Below are 17,847 nucleotides of genomic sequence, written 5' to 3'. Positions count from 1 at the left end.
ATGACCCATAAGCACAATAATGTCAGGGGTGGTTTCGGCAGCCATTACCAACACCTTTTTTTGTTTCTGTACAATGCTCAAAACCCTATTTTTCGCTGATAATTTTTGGCAGCTGAAATTTTGGTGCATCTCTAGTCTATGAAACTCGTGTCACAAGGAAGGCGCAGGAAAATAAACAGTGGAGCTTTTTTTTTTTTGGCGCCTGAGACTTGAGTTGCAGCAATTAAGACAGAACACATTGAAATGACAAGTGTCCGTGTCCTGACTTGTCATGCAACTGTCGCATGTTGCAGCATGAGAAGTCGCAGACGTGGCTTAGTCACTAGGTGTGCTCGTTATGTACATTGACGGATTATAAAAGTTATCCTTAAAGAGAGAGGCAAATTAGATATAAAGAGAACTTTTTGTTCTAGTTCCTGGTACAGCAAGGATTAGAATCTGTCAGGTTTGTATTGGCTAAAAATGCAAAGAAAGCCAGTTCTAATAAAACGTTTACTATTGTAAAAAAAAAAAAAAAAAAAAAAGGGTGAAGGCCAACCTAGAAGTCTGTCACCTTGATAAAGGAGGGCCTCACTGATATAGTAAACTTTCCACTTACACTGTATCTGGAGTGCTGGCTTCTTCTGCACTGTGCAGTCTCCACGCTACCACCTTTCCACCTTTGAGCCGTATCACTATCATTTAGGATTTTATGGTGCACAGCACTCGGGGATGGGATAGTTTTTGGACATTTTAAGTTACCACTTCTGACCTGTGCCCTATGTATGGGTTCTGCTGCATTTGTTAAAACCAGTAAGCGATGAACATCCAACCCTGAACCCGCCAGTTCCAGCTTTAACAGTTTTCATTCATAAAAAGGTCTATCTACACTGAATGCAAGGAGTTTTCTGTGAATGGAGGAGGTTAGGGGTTAAGGTCAAAATTTTTCCCCTTCTCTAAATCACAGAATGCCTTGCACTCATTGAAAAGAATACAAGCCCTTTTATGAATAGAGGAGGTGGAGTGTAAGAGGCCTGCTATGAGAATTGTACTACAGAAGCAGTTGTCCAGCACTTACTGTGGTGCCTGGGAGTAATGAAACCGTTTTAGCAAATGCAGCAGCCACACACTTTTTGTCCAAAAATAGTTTTCCATGGAGTTTGGCTTTACATAGTCTGCGTGGTATATTCAGATTTTTATTGTCATCTGTGTTCCCTCCAGGGGGCTTCACCTTTTTCCTGGAACAGAAAGTGATGGAAAAATCCAAATATGTCAGAACTGTCAATCTTCCAATCCTCCTGTGCTGTGCCAACTGATAATCCATTAAAATAATTACTGTCGGGCGCTACGATAAGATTTGTTTAGCCAAACTACCTGCTCATAGAAAGCACTACATATACAATGCTCTCACTGCACATGGTCTTAGATTAGAAAACCTTTGGCACACATTGAATATCCCTATTTGATGCGAGACTGATGCTGGTGTTTGTTTTGCACCTGCCCCCTCCATTGTGAATGCTGGTGCAGTGCACACATTTATAGTCCAATTCCAGTAAAACAAAGTCCTCCCATGCAATGCGGCTGCACCAACACTGCAAGGCTTAACTGTCCGTTTATGTCTAGGGAACGGTAGAAGCATTTTACTTACCAGATTCTCCGCTACCTCAGCAGAAAGCACTCCCCCCCCATGATCCAGTGGAATGTTCCTCAGCGTCCTATGCAAGGCTATGGACCCTGCATCAATCTTGATGTCAGAGAACCTTATGCATCGTATGGGAAGGCAGCATCAATGATCTACCACAGTGTAACAGTTGTGATGGTTCATTGAGAACTACAAGCCAACAGCTGCAAAGGCTGTCAGACCTTGTTGTTTTCTGATTCCAATATCACTGGGAATGGATGACCTGGCCAGCGGGCGAAGACCTGCACGGCCATGTCTTTTACAGATTGTGACAGCTAGAGAGAAGAACACACCAATTTAAATAGATTTTTGGCACTGCTTCACAAACAGTATTCACACCTACAGGTTATTGGTGCTGTAATGCGCTTCTGGCTACTGTATATGTGCTCTAGGGTGCTACTCAGCACTGCAACACATACACACCCATCTGTTTTACCACTTTCCCTAAGCATAGATGCAAGTACACCTTAGGGATCAAAGTACTAGTAGACACATACAGACTTTACAAAATGCTAAACAACCAATGACCAAGTCAGTAATAAAAAACAAAAACTATGGATGATGAAGCCATTGAAGATAAGCCGGTACTTGTCACTGACGGACTCTGCCATATGACAAACGAATATTTCCCAACGCTGGGAAATCATGAAATTCTCCCATGCAGTGGGTATGTGCCCGCACCACAAGGATTAACCACTCATTTAATCTACAGGAGAGCAATGCTGGCCATACACTAGAAAAATCGTTCAAAAATCTGTCATTTGGTTCAATCATTCGTTTTTCGTCCAGTTAATGGGCACAAATAGAAAATTTGTTTAACATTTCAGAGCTGAAAAATCAAAGGAACAGTTTGGAAAATTCTGTCGAACGAACGATAAATTGAAAGGTTAAAGCGGAGTTCCGGGCACAAAATCGATATTTTTTTTTTGTGCCCGTCCGCTTCTTCCCCTTAACCTGAAACAGAATTGGATAGTTAGATTTTTTTTTTTTTATTCACTCACCTTGTAATTGAAGATCGAAGATACTCACCTAGTCTTCACTTCCTCCCTCAGCGCCGCAGCTCACCAGTCACTTCCTGGCTTGCACTGATTCCTGGGAGCTGAACGTCATCGCTCCCAGGAATCAATGCGACGGCACCGGCCCCGCTCGTCATTTCCGGGCGACGCCGCATTCCCCTGCTAAACAGCTTCTGGGCATGCCCAGAAGCTGTGGAGGAATGCGGCGCCGCACCGGAAGTGACGAGAGGGGCCGGTGCAGGCACATTCTGGGACAAGAAGACGCGGAAGAAGACACAGAAGAGGACCGCGCCGGCTTCAGCTGCCCACAAAAGAGATGGCAACGCTGTGGAAGAAATTTTATAAGTAAGTATTCTTCTTGCAGGTAAGTGCGAACCGGGACAGATCAGAGGCTAGCCATAGTGGAATGTACTAGCCCTGACTGTCCCGGGGGTATGTTTGTTGAAAAATGATTTCTGCGCCCGGAACTCCGCTTTAATGTGCTTCTCGGCCGAACTGTTTGCATTAGGAATATGTGACAAACTGAACGAAAAACGTCCATTGAAGGATTTATCGTTCGAAATTGGGTCATTACATGATGGCACGATGGTCTGCTCTCACGGCCGATTTTTTGTTTCAAAAATGAGTTTGAACGATTTTTCGCTAGTGTATGGCCAGCTTAATAGAATTTTTTCTTACCTTTTCCTCGGTTTCCCCATGCTCCAACAGTGGACTTTCCCTTGGTGTCATCCTGTCCAAAGCAGGCTATAGTAATGCAAGAGTGACCAATAGATACAAACTGAATGGTTTACAGTTATTCCTGATGCCATTGTTTTGGTGAATTTAAAGACGAATGTACAGTCACATTGTACAACCACCTGTAGATCTAGAGCCAACTACGTAATATTAAGGGTCTGCACCACAGATACAAACTAATGTATTAGGGCTTGTTCACACACAAAAAAGTGCCCAAGAAAATGCCTCAACTTAAGTGCAGCCACACTGGTTGCTATGGGCACTAAGATAAACTCAGACAGTTTATTCCCCCTCCATGTCAGTATATCTGTGCTGATCTGCATAGAACATTGCAGGCTCCAATGAAGGGCATATAGAAGACAAATGTTCTCCATGTGCCCTGGTCAGGTGTGGTCTTGTAACCCATCGCACCGCTTCTATCACAACACCAGCACATAGGTTTTGTAGCATGCAGGATGGTATGAATGAACACCTCGATTTCTCCTTATATTACATGGTTTTGGTAAATTGTAAAGTCACATTGTAACATGTTTGGACACCATGTGGTCAAGGAGGTGGTAAAAATAGGCGGTTGAGCAGCATGCTTACAGCCCTCTCAAAGTGGAGGATAAACTCCATGATACGTACCTCCCTTCAACAGTCTGACTTCTCTCGTTGGCATCTTCTGAAGGGTTCTGGGCAGAGGCCATTCTCATTGGTCAGCGCGAGATGACATCACTCCTGCACATGCAAGAGTGCAGTTACCCTGGCACACAGACGCATTTCCAGAATGTAGACTGAGCTGTGCTTGCTCAATGTATATCCCATAGAAGGCTGAGCAGGTAGGTCGGCTTCTTTTATTTCAGAAGAGAGATTGCATGGCTGGAAGAGCCTGCCTGCTCAGTTTTCAAGCAGCCATACAATGACTTCAGCAATAAAGGAAACCTACCTACCTGCTCTCAGTCTTCTTTGGAATGCAGTGAGAATTTTACATTCCGGCACAGCGCCTGTGTGGTGTGATGACGGCCTTCCTCGAGATGCACAGAAGTAGCATCATAGTGCGCCAGCCAATGAGGATTGACACCAGGAAGAAGCTGGGTAGAAGATATCAGTATTAGCGAGGGGCAATGGACCGCTGAAGGCTAAAAATCTAACATCCAGCTAGAAGGGGCTGAACACCAGTTTAGGCCCAATTCCCACCTAGTGATTTCTAAATGTGCACAATTTTTCCACTACACGCATAGGGCGGCCCATTTATTCCAATAGGCGGCTCTACACCCGACAAAGTAGCTCATGTAGCTCTTTGCCATGTTGAGCCTTGTGCTTTTTCCAGCATTCGTTGCTTATTTTTCCACATGGAGAAAAAGCACATCTGCCTGCTGCATTTGGGGTGCCATTAACAATAAATGGCACCAAAATGCAGCACTCGTTTTTAGTGTTATGTAAACGCATGCAGCACATGCAATTTTGAGAGCGTTTATAAAATCTCACGTGTGAACAGATCCTTAAAGTAATTATAAAGTCTTGTTTTTTCTCCAATAAAAACACACACATGTAATACTTACCTGCTCTATGCAGTTAGCCATGCACAGAGTGGCACGGATCCTCCTCTTCTGAGCTCCTGGAATCTCCCTCCTGTTGAATGCCCCCACAGCAAGCAGCTTGCTGTGGGGGCACCCGAGCCAAGTCACAGCTCCCTGTGTCCATTCAGACACTGAGCTGCAGCCCGACCCAATCCCCTTGCTCTCCTGATTGGGTGACTGACTTTGACAGCAGCAGGAGCCAATGGCACCGCTGCTGTGTCTCAGCCAATCAGGAGGGAGAGAGTCTCAGATAGCTGAGACACTTGTGGACATCGCTGGGGAGAGGTGTGGCTCAGGTAAGTATTAGGGGGTGCTGAGGAGGCTGCTTCACACAGGTTTTTCTTTATCCTAATGCATTAAGATAAAAAAAACCTCCTGACTTTACAATTCCTTTAAAGTGGTTGTAAAGCGTAAACATTACTTTAATGCATTCCTTGCATTAAGGTAAAAAAATGTTTAGGCATCAGTATCCCCCTCACTTACCTGAGCCCTTATTCAATCCAGTGCTGTGCACGTCTGGAGCTCTTCTCACCCCTCACTTTCGGGTCTCACTGGCTTTGCTGGGGCACCGGGAGCCATTGGCTCCCAGTGCTGTCAATCAAAGCCAGCGACAAGGGAGCAGGGGGCTGCTGTGTCAATGGACATAGCAGCAGGGCTCAGGAGCAAGCATGGGAAGCGGCTTCCCATGGGGGCACTGTACAGAGAGGGGCCAGGAGCACCGGCAGGGAACCAGAGAAGAGGAGGTTTGTGGCCGCTCTGTGCAATTCCATTGCACAGAGCAGGTAAGTATAATCATACTTTTTTTTAACCTTTACAAGGACTTTAAAACGCAGCTTGTTTCGTTGACAGGCCACTACGCCTGTCAAATTCGCCTCATCAACTCAACGGGTCGTGCTGCAACTGCATTCACCAGCTGGCAGAACCACCTCCTGATTGGAGTGCCTGGAAGCCACCCTGTGAAAAGCAATCCACAACGGCTATCTTTTCAGAGTGTGCTGCAGTGCAAGCTTAACCTTGGGGTTTCCATTCTTGTATCCATCCAGTACATCCTCCCCTTGAAGGATTAGCTCATCTCCTGCAGAGGTCAGAGGGTCAGTGTACAGTTCTTTGTCTGAGTATTTTTAGCCACATGCAGCCCCCATGCATTTCCTCCACCGGTACAGTATAACAATGTAAAGCGCTATTAAAGAGGTTGTAAACCCATGAAACTTTTTTTTTTTTTTGCAACCTGAAAGAGAAACCCATAATGAGCTCGTATGCATTGCATACTAGCTCATTATGAAATACTTACCTTAGAATGAGCCCCCGCCGTGCCGCCCGCTTACCTTTATGACGGGCGACATGTCCAGTCGCCCGTCTTCCAGGATCGTGGCATTCGGCCATCTGATTGCGCGTGCGCGGGAGCCGACGGTCACGGCATGGGGCTCTGAAGGAATGGCACCAGCGGCCGTTCCTTCAGAGTGCATACGCCAGTGACGTCACTGGCTGCATGTAAGGTACATATCTCCTAAACGGTACATGTTTAGGAGATATTTACACTACCTATAGGTAAGTCTATGATAAGGCTTACCTATTAGGTACAACTTGCAGAGGAGGGTTTACTTCCTCTTTAAACCCAAAAGCAAGCTATTATATTGCAGCCTAACAATTCTTAAATGTGATGGCTATTTTATTTATTTATTTTCAGGCCGTGTTCACACTAGCATTAGAAACAAGCGTTTGAAGGTACATTTTTTCTCCTCCCCGAACACCCAATAAAGCAGCCTCTAATGGATAATAAGGACAGATCTGTCTACATTTAGAAAATATGCAGCATGTGTCATTTTGCGGCAAACGTTAAGCTACACAAGGAATCTGGGAGGAGCTGAATCTCGTCAATTCCTTCCATTCAAGACTACAGTAATTTGTTGTAAACGTATCCGTAGTGTTTACAACGGTTTATTACATATCAGTGAAGTGGGGGGGAACTTTCCCCTCAATTAAACAAGAAAAAGCCACTTGGAGGGGTCTGGGTGTATTTTTTACATGCTTTAAACATGCGTTAATGCTATAGTTGTACTGGCTCACTTTAGTGTCACCCTTAGGAGTTTTTGTAAGTGTGAAAGCTTGCTTTCCTTTATTTTAGTCTGGTGATCTTGCCAGTAAGTCTGTTGTCTGCTATCATGCAGATGCAGCAGTTAGAGTGATGAGCCCAACCATTCAAGGGGTGCTTATAATTATTATATAGGATTTATATAGCGCCGACAGTTTACGCAGCACTTTATAACTTGAGGGTAGACAGTACAAATACAATACATTTTAATACAGTAGGGGTCAGAGGGCCCTGCTCATTAGAGCTTACAATCTAATGTTTAGCGTGTGTAAAACCTCCACCCCCCCCCCCAAAGAAATCTGCTGCTGTAACTGCTTATAAAGTATTAGCTGGAGGTTGGCTTCATTTGTTAGCCTGGGTTCTCACTAGTGCATGGAAAACACTGCATGTGATGTGTACAGGAATCGCACCGCACATACATCACATGTGATGTGTACAGGAATGCAGCAGTGTTAATTTTGGCAGCAAATTTCAATTTAGTTTTAGTCTTAGGACTAAAATGGCATTTTAGTTTTAGTCCCATTTTAGTCTTCTGCAAGTGTTTTAGTTTTATTTAGTCGACTAAAACTCCAGTACATTTTAGTCGACTAAAATGTCCTACATTTTAGTAGACTATAACTCATTTTAGTCATCTATAATCGAATGGGTGTAGTTCAATTGTAATTTGTAATGCATTATTTAGGCATTTCTCTACAATTTCCAAACTCATTATATACTACTGCTGGTCCTGGAGTGAAAAATCTAATATGTTATTATTAATGGTATTAAGCTTTGAGCATGCACCAGTGTTAATTTTGGCAGCAAAATTTTGATTTAGTTTTAGTTATAGTCTTTTGACTAAAATGCCATTTTAGTTTTAGTCGTATTTTAGTCATCTGAATTATTTTAGTTTTAGTTGTATTTTAGTCGACGAAAACGTTTTAGTCGGTTTTAGTCGACGAAATTAACACTGGAATGCAGTGCAAATCACATGCAGTATTTGCAATTCCTGTGCAAATCACATGCAGCGTTTATTAACGCCCAAAATCGCATTCACACCAAAAGGGTGCAGTACCCTTTTTTTCTTCCCGCAACTGAATCGCATTGCTTTTTGCAATTTGTTTCGAGGTGACGTTAATCTAACATGGACACCCGCAGATGATCACGTGGACGCAGTGCGATTGTCAAACAGTGCAATGCAGGGAAACGCATCAAATCTTGGATGTTTTCTGCATCGCATCAGTGTGAACCAGGGCTTAGTGTATTTAAAGCATAACCACCCCCCTCCCCCACAGACTGACAATGCTGCTGCACCTCCTGTTCTCATTCCTCCAGAGTTGTACCTCACTATTAGAGGTTTGTTGCTGGTCAGATCACCAGGTGAAAAGCATTAAAAACAGAAAACGAATGCAGCCACCTGATCTAATGATTGGCAAGTTGCGACATATCAGGTTTTGGGTTTGATAGCACTTAGTCCCGGGCTGTACCATATTCCAGGCTGCCCCTCTCTGGCTCTGATGATGACACACACCCACACAGAGGAGCCATGCCTATGCCATGCCCGGGCTGTGCACAGCGCCATGACACCTGTCAGCAGGCCCCGCCCCCCTCCACAGCTCTCACCTTGACAGAGTCCACCGGATACATGACTGTGTGCTCCAGGATACCAGCCACGGCCCCAGCCATCATGTGGGTGCGCGGGGAGACTCCTGGCGGCAGGCTCTCGTAGTCCTCCCCCTCGCCGGGAGGGGCGGCCACCCCGTCCCTCGCCTCCATTGCAAGCCCGGCGCTTCGTAGCTCCATGGAGCAGCCGGGACGCGCGGCGATAACACGCCTTCCTTCACTGTAACGAGCAGGCCACGCTCTGCCCGCTGAATGAAGCCAAGTCGCCGCACACCATCCCTACACAGTCCTTGGTGACGTCAGGACAAGAGGCGGGCCCTCCTTACACAACACGGCAGCAACCACGGCGTCCCTTCTACCTTGGAGACAAGAGAAGGCGATGATTGGTTGATCACAAAAAAAACTCACTGAGGCCACGCCCGTTGTAGATTTAGCGCTTGGCTTCAATGGGTCACGTGGCTCCAGGGCGGGAAAGCGGTGGGATGGGAAGCTGGAGAGTTCAGAAAAGTTTCAGTGACGTCCTTGTTGTAGTAAAGGAAAGTCAGATAAGCCTGCAATGCATAGGGGACTGTGAGGGCCTGAGCTCCCAGAGGTCACTTCTACCATGGCTTCCAGTGTAGTTATAGATAAGCCAAAAATATATGGCACTTCCTATACAAATCACCTCATAATTTCATGTATGAATGAACGCCAACACTTGGTACCATCTGGCCAAAAAAATCAAGGCATACTTTACCTCATGTAAAGATAAAAGCGTTTTAATCCTCACAAAGGCATAATGAGCTAGTATGCATCACATACTAGCTCATTATGAAATACCTTAGAACGAAGCCCCGACACGGTCGCCCGGACACCGCTGAGGGAGCCGTCATGTTCCCTCGGCATCTCTTCCGGGTTCGGCGGCTCCAGCACTCTGAGTGGGAGGTCATTTTCCAGCAAGGAGAAGCCGGACCTTCAGAGCGCATGCGCTTCTGGTGTCAGCGGCTGCATTCAGGGCGAATATCTCCTAATGCAGGTTTAGGAGATATTCATTTTACCTACAGGTAACCTTATTATAGGCTTACCTGTAGGTAACAAAGCGGAGTTCCGGACTTTAAAATAAAAAAAAATTGATTTTGGGCCATCCGCTTGCTGAGGGCCACCTGAAAAAGAAATGGAAGCTCCCAATTTTTTTTTTGGTCGCTTACCTTGATATTGAAGAAAATATACTCACCTTCCTTCCACTTCCTCCCTCTGGGGCCCGCGCCGTCACTTCCAGTTTGCGATGACTCCTGGGAGCTGAACGTCATCACTCCCAGGAGTCAATGCGCCTGCACCGGCCCCGATGTCAGTTCCAGTGCAGGTGCGGCATTCCCTGCTAAACGGCTTCTGGGCATGCCCAGAAGCTGTGCAGGGAGAAGCCATGCCATTGGGCATGGAGGAGGAGGGAGGAGACGCAGAAGACAGGAGGAAGAAGCCGCCTGCAGCTGCAGATATCCAGGCAGGGTGAGTGTCCTGTCCCCTGTCCTGTCCCCTGTGTCCTGTCCTGTCCCCTGTGTCCTGTCCCCTATGTCCTGTCCCCTGTGTCCTGTCCCCTGTGTCCTGTCCTGTCCCCTGTGTCCTGTCCCCTGTGTCCTGTCCCCTGTGTCCTGTCCTGTCCCCTGTGTCCTGTCCCCTGTGTCCTGTCCTGTGTCCTGTCCTGTCCCCTGTGTCCTGTCCCCTGTGTCCTGTCCCCTGTGTCCTGTCCCCTGTGTCCTGTCCTGTCCCCTGTGTCCTGTCCCCTGTGTCCTGTCCTGTCCCCTGTGTCCTGTCCCCTGTGTCCTGTCCTATCCCCTGTGTCCTGTCCTGTCCCCTGTGTCCTGTCCTGTCCCCTGTGTCCTGTCCCCTGTGTCCTGTCCCCTGTGTCCTGTCCTATCCCCTGTGTCCTGTCCCCTGTGTCCTGTCCCCTGTGTCCTGTCCCCTGTGTCCTGTCCCCTGTGTCCTGTCCCCTGTGTCCTGTGTCCTGTCCCCTGTGTCCTGTCCCCTGTGTCCTGTCCCCTGTGTCCTGTCCCCTGTGTCCTGTCCCCTGTCCTGCTGTGGTCCTGGGGGGGGGGGGGGGTATGGTGCACGACCTGGTGTGGTTCGAGGGGGGGGGGGGGGTATGGTGAGGTCCTTCTGCCGCCCCCCAGCCCATGGATCACCAGCCGCCACTGATCGGGACACCACCAGTGCAGAGCTTGCTCAGGAATGGCAGCAGGCAGGTATGAGTACATCTGCATGCACAGAGCGGCAAAGATTTTTGGAGGACAACCTGGTGTCAAGAAGGGCAGAAAAGAAGCCACTTCTCTCCAGGAAAAACATCAGGCACAGACTGATATTCTGCAAAAGGTACAGGGATTGGACTGCTGAGGACTGGGGTAAAGTCATTTTCTTTGATAAATCCCCTTTTCGATTGTTTGGGGAATCTGGAAAAAACGTGTCTGGAGGAGAAAAGGCGAGCGCTACCATCAGTCCAAGATACATTAAGCCTGGGCTAATTTGCAGGCTAATCAGTTTATTAAATATTATTTTGAAGGTAAGTTTTTGGAGTATGTGCAGTGACTATGTTGGGTGGTTACATGTTCTACGTATATTAGAACCATATGGTGACTTTGTCAGATTGGAGTATTGTATTTAGAAACTTCCTTATAAACAAGTCACTGATACATAATGAATGAAGGGGAACTCTGCTCCAGTCTGTCCCCAGAGACCCAGTTATTTCTGCATGGGTTGCCACCATCTTGTCTCTCACCCAGCACAGAGAATGTGAAACCAGTATGTCAGTCACATCCCTCATGTCAAAGATGAGGGCTTAACTGGCGACTTTTGGCAAAAAATGTAACTGTGCATACCATTAACAGTGCTGTTTAGCCTGCTTATGTTGTGTGTTTTGGGAAAAGAAGAAGAGTATTTAGAACAACTCATGGCACAAATTATGAAGGTACAACTATGTTTTCATTGAAGATGATGGACAACTTTACTGTAATAAAATACTTACATTATTGTTTCCATTTTCACATTTCGTAATAAAAAGTTCTTCCTGGAAATTATGCACTAAATAGCTGATAGAAGTTCCAGTCAGGATCTGACATCAATCTTTCCATTTCCCAATACTCTACTACTTTCACTTTTCTTTTTCCATACTTTCAGTTATTGTAGACACACAGTTATAAACACCCTGAGGTAAAGCTGAACTCAAGTCAGATATATAAGTCCCAAGTGAATGTAGCTTTGTATTCATTAATATTATTATACATTATTATACAGGATTTATATAGCGCCGACAGTTTGCGCAGCACTTTACAATATTAATACATCCTTAAAGCGAAACAAAATGGGAAGTTCCGCTTTAAGGACTCGTCCTCTTGCACAATTGGCACCTTATGAGCGGGGGGGGGGGGGGGGAAGGCACTTGAGTTTGCGGCGGCGCTTGGCAACGGAAGTTCTCCTTTCTTCCTCCCCCTGCAGTCTTCTGGAACACTGACAGGTCCAAAGATAGTCAGTGATAGGCAGCACTGATATGCGGCAATGCTGGGCACTGATAGGCGGCAATGATGGGCACTGATAGGCAGCACTGATGTGCAGCAATGATGGGCACTGATAGGCAGCACTGATATTTGGCAATGATGGGCACTGATAGGCAGAAAACATGGGCACTGATAAGCAGCACTGATATGCAGGAATGCTGGACACTGATTGGCAGCACTGATTTTGGCAATAATGGGCACTGATAGGCAGCACTGATCTGCGACAATGATGGGCACTAATAGGCAGCAATGCTGGGCAATAATAGGCAGCATTGATGGGAAATGATAGGCAGCACTGATAGGCGGCAACGATGGGCACTGATAGTCAGCACTGATATGCGGCATTGATGGAAACTGATAGGTGGCAAAAGTGGGCACTGATAAGTGGCACTGACAGGCATTACTGATAAAGAAGGGAGGGGGGGCACTGATATAAGGGGACTGTGAGCTAATGAGGGACTCTAATGGGGGTGCTGCTGATCTAACTGTTAATCACCAACCATTAGATAAGCAGTCAGTACCCCCTCTTAGAGACACCCATTAGCTCACAGTCCCCTTATTTCAGCGTCCCCCCACCCCCTTCCTCAGAGACCTCTAGAAATCAGAGAGACCCCCCCCCCCCCCCCTATATCAGTGCCCCCTGCATCCGTTCAGATTGCCTTACCATTGGGTCCCGGGAGCTACTGCAACCAAGGAGGGAAATGTGAGAGCCAAGCTGGGAGGCGGAGCTTGGAGTTGGAGCTACTCTAGAGCTATAGAGCTGTACCACCTACTATGCAGTGTGAAAAGCAGAAAAAGCATGTTATTGGTTGCTAGGACAGCAACCAATGACTGCAAAGGAGATCCTAGAGGTGGCGGCAGTGGGGGGGGGGGGGTGAGAGAGGTACCGGGCGGTGGAGGAAGAGAGGCGCAGCCGACAGCAATCTCATTGTTTTTGTTTTTACCCTATTTGGGAAAGATTCTGTGTACTTCTAGTCGTGCAGGTATATATTCACATGAGTTCTCCTCCTACTAGTAGTCCTTCCCTCTCTTACCTCCCCTATCCTCTTTCTATTCTTGGATAGTGGCCATATATCGGACCCCATTTGAGTCCTTAGAGACACATACCATGATCTTTTCAGAAGAACATTATGTTTCGTATTGGCTTTCACCCACTAGTTACTGTTCACCGTTTTCTCGTTAAGGCAGCCTGGTTATCTATTTATTTATCCACTTATGTCGACCGCTGTCTTTATATATAAATATATATATATATATATATATATATATATATATATACACATACACAGTATCTCACAAAAGTGAATAAACCCCTTACATTTTTGTAAATTTTTTTTTATATCTTTTCATGTGACAACACTGAAGAAATTACACTTTTCTACAATATAAAAGTAGTGAGTGTACAGCTTGTATAACAGTGTAAATTTGCTGTCCCCTCAAAATAAAAAAAGACACAGCCATGAATGTCTAAACCGCTGGCAACAAAAGTGAGTACACCCCTAAGTCAAAATGTCCAAATTGGGCCCAAAGTGTCAATATTTTGTGTGGCCAACATTATTTTCCAGCACTGCCTTAACTCTCTTGGAGTTCACCAGAGCTTCACAGGTTGCCACTGGAGTCCTCTTCCACTCTTCCATGATGGCATCTCAAAGCTGGTGGATGTTAGAGACCTTGCGCTCTTCCACCTTCCGTTTGAGGATGCCCCACAGATGCTCAATAGGGTTTAGGTCTAGAGACATGCTTGGCCAGTCCATTACCTTTACCCTCAGCTTCTTTAGCAAGGCAGTGGTCCTCTTTGAGGTGTGTTTGGGGGTCGGTATCTTGTCGGAGTACTGCCCTGTGGCTCAGTCTCCGAAGGGAGAGGATCATGCTCTGCTTCAGTATGTTACAGTACATGTTGGCATTCATGGTTCCCTCAATGAACTGTAGCTCCCCAGTGCCGGCAGCACTCATGCAGCCCCAGACCATGACACTCCCACCACCATGCTTGACTGTAGGCAAGACACACTTGTCTTTGTACTCCTCACCTGGTTGTTTCCACACACGCTTGACACCATCTGAACCAAATAGGTTTATCTTGGTCCCAGCAGACCACAGGACATGGTTCTAGTAATCAATGTCCTTATTCTGCTTGTCTTCAGCAAACTGTTTACCGTCTTACTTGTGCTTCATCTTTAGAAGAGGCTTCCTTCTGGGACAACAGCCATCATGCAGACCAATTTTTTGATGCAGTGGGCGGCGTATGGTCTGAGCACTGACAGGCTGACCCCCCATCCCCTTCAAACACTGCAGCAATGCTGGCAGCACTCATACATCTATTTTCCAAAGACAACCTCTGGATATGACGCTGAGCACAAGCACTCAACTTCTTTGGTCAACTATGGTGAGGCCTGTTCAGAGTGGAACCTGTCCTGTTAAGCCGCTGTATGGTCTTGGCCACCGTGCTGCAGCTCAGTTTTAGGGTCTTGCCAATCTTCTTATATGTAGAACAACAATTCTTTTTTTCAAACCCTCAGAGAGTTCTTTGCCGTGAGGTGCCATGTTGAACTTCCAGTGACCAGCATGAGAGAGTGAGAGCAATTATACCAAATTTAGTACGCCTGCTCCCCATTCACACCTGAGACCTTGTATCACTAAGGAGTCACATGACACTGGGGAGGGAAAATGGCTAATTGGGCCCAATTTGGACATTTTCACTTAGGGGTGTACTCACTTTTGTTGCCAGCAGTTTAGACATTAATGGCTGTGTGTTGAGGTATTTTGAGGGGACAGAAAATTATTCACTGTTATGCAAGCTGTACACTCGCTACTTTACATTGTAGCAAAGTGTCATTTCTTCAGTGTTGTCACATGAAAAGATATAATAAAATATTTACAAAAAGTTGAGGAGTGTACTCACTTTTGTGGGATACTGTATATATATATATGGTTTAGTAATTAGGTTTTAGTACTTATTGCACTTTCTAAATGCTTTTCTGAAGTACTCCTGGGAAAAGTGGACAATTGCCCGTTTTTGGGGTTGTCAGTGTCGACACACCATGTTAGACCCCCCTCCCCACTTTTTTTCTTTTATATATATAGATATAGATACATATATAAATATATAAATGTATATATATATATATATATAGATATATATATCTATAGATATATATATCTATCTATATATATATATATATATATATATACAGTGCCTTGCGAAAGTATTCGGCCCCCTTGAACTTTTCGACCTTTTGCCACATTTCAGGCTTCAAACATAAAGATATAAAACTGTAATTTTTTGTGCAGAATCAACAACAAGTGGGACACAATCAGGAAGTGGAACGAAATTTATTGGATATTTCAAACTTTGTTAACAAATAAAAAACTGAAAAATTGGGCGTGCAAAATTATTCAGCCCCCTTACTTTCAGTGCAGCAAACTCTCTCCAGAAGTTCAGTGAGGATCTCTGAATGATCCAATGTTGACCTAAATGACTAATGATGATAAATAGAATCCACCTGTGTGTAATCAAGTCTCCATATAAATGCACCTGCACTGTGATAGTCTCAGAGGTCCGTTTAAAGCGCAGAGAGCATCATGAAGAACAAGGAACACACCAGGCAGGTCTGAGATACTGTTGTGGAGAAGTTTAAAGCCGGATTTGAATACAAAAAGATTTCCCAAGCTTTAAACATCCCAAGGAGCACTGTGCAAGCGATAATATTGAAATGGAAGGAGTATCAGACCACAGCAAATCTACGAAGACCTGGCCGTCCCTCTAAACTTTCAGCTCATACAAGGAGAAGACTGATCAGAGATGCAGCCAAGAGGCCCATGATCACTCTGGATGAACTGCAGAGATCTACAGCTGAGGTGGGAGACTCTGTCCATAGGACAACAATCAGTCGTATACTGCACAAATCTGGCCTTTATGGAAGAGTGGCAAGAAGAAAGCCATTTCTTAAAGATATCCATAAAAAGTGTTGTTTAAAGTTTGCCACAAGCCACCTGGGAGACACACCAAACATGTGGAAGAAGGTGCTCTGGTCAGATGAAACCAAAATCAAACTTTTTGGCAACAATGCAAAACGTTATGTTTGGCGTAAAAGCAACACAGCTCATCACCCTGAACACACCATCCCCACTGTCAAACATGGTGGTGGCAGCATCATGGTTTGGGCTTGCTTTTCTTCAGCAGGGACAGGGAAGATGGTTAAAATTGATGGGAAGATGGATGGAGCCAAATACAGGACCATTCTGGAAGAAAACCTGATGGAGTCTGCAAAAGACCTGAGACTGGGACAGAGATTTGTCTTCCAACAAGACAATGATCCAAAACATAAAGCAAAATCTACAATGGAATGGTTCACAAATAAACATATCCAGGTGTTAGAATGGCCAAGTCTAAGTCCAGACCTGAATCCAATCGAGAATCTGTGGAAAGAACTGAAAACTGCTGTTCACAAACGCTCTCCATCCAACCTCACTGAGCTCGAGCTGTTTTGCAAGGAGGAGCAAAAATTTCAGTTTTTCGATGTGCAAAACTGATAGAGACATACCCCAAGCGACTTACAGTTGTAATCACAGCAAAAGGTGGCGCTACAAAGTATTAACTTAAGGGGGCTGAATAATTTTGCACGCCCAATTTTTCAGTTTTTTATTTGTTAAAAAAGTTTGAAATATCCAATAAATTTCGTTCCACTTCATGATTGTGTCCCACTTGTTGATTCTTCACAAAAAATTACAGTTTTATATCTTTATGTTTGAAGCCTGAAATGTGGCAAAAGGTTGCAAAGTTCAAGGGGCCGAATACTTTCGCAAAGGCACTGTATATATATCTATATACATATATATATCTATCTATATCTATCTATATCTATCTATATATATATATATATATATATATATATATATATATATATATATATATGTGTGTGTGATGTTTTGGAGTGGCTTTGTATCTAGCTATAGATACGAAGCCACTCCCCCTCTCTTAGGCTTTCCCAATAAGGAAGCAGCTAAAGCAAGGGCCAATGGCAACTGATTTCTCCCTTGCTGGTTGCAGCCCACTCCTTTCATCGCGTCCGTGTTCCTTGATGGGACCAGATGTGACGACCTCAGCCGCTAGAGGTGATGTAAAGGCTAGTGGAACGCACACTAGCCCGCACTTTCGGGTTCACTAGTAGCGTGCGTTCCAACAATGTGTGGAGCGGCCATAGATGGCGGTTGGGGTGGCCCCACTTTGCTCAATATACAAGTAATACAGGGGAATACTGGCAAACAGTGTGACTATACCGCCTATATGAATCCACTCCTTAAAGGAACAGAGTCAAGGTCCAGAGGAAAATTAACGGTGGGTACACTGATGGGGGTTCTGTAGTCCTGTATACAAATGGATATGAGCTATGACCTAACATGCCATATATATATCTATATATATCTATATATAAATATATATAATATATATATCGTATTGCAATGATTATGCTCATGATATACTGTATTGCACAGTATTTCTCACGATAGATCAGGGGTGTCAAACTTGTATTCCCTGCGGGCCGCATCAGCAGTGTGGTTGTCCTCAAAGGGCCGGTTGTATCTGGGGTGTGCTATGTACACAGTGCAGGGTTCAGGAGTGCATTACATGCAGAGTTCAGGACTATGCCATGTACAG

General features: G+C 45.2%; 1 protein-coding gene across 1 annotated transcript in view; it reads right to left on the bottom strand.

The window, feature by feature from the left end:
- Positions 1-8,977, bottom strand: part of SLC25A37 (solute carrier family 25 member 37) — a 45,301-nt gene extending 36,324 nt beyond the window's left edge. Inside the window, exon 1 of the mRNA XM_082252721.1 lies at positions 8,668-8,977. Coding sequence (XP_082108847.1) covers positions 8,668-8,847 — 180 coding nt within the window. The 5' untranslated portion in view covers positions 8,848-8,977. The remainder of the gene's footprint in view (positions 1-8,667) is intronic.
- Between the last annotated feature and the right edge of the window lie 8,870 nt (positions 8,978-17,847).

The sequence above is a fragment of the Pelophylax lessonae genome (assembly GCF_965119305.1).
Source record: "Pelophylax lessonae genome assembly, chromosome: 4".
Lineage (NCBI taxonomy): Eukaryota > Metazoa > Chordata > Amphibia > Anura > Ranidae > Pelophylax > Pelophylax lessonae.
Note: the sequence above shows the minus strand (reverse complement) of the source record. Positions and strands in the feature narration are given on the sequence as shown.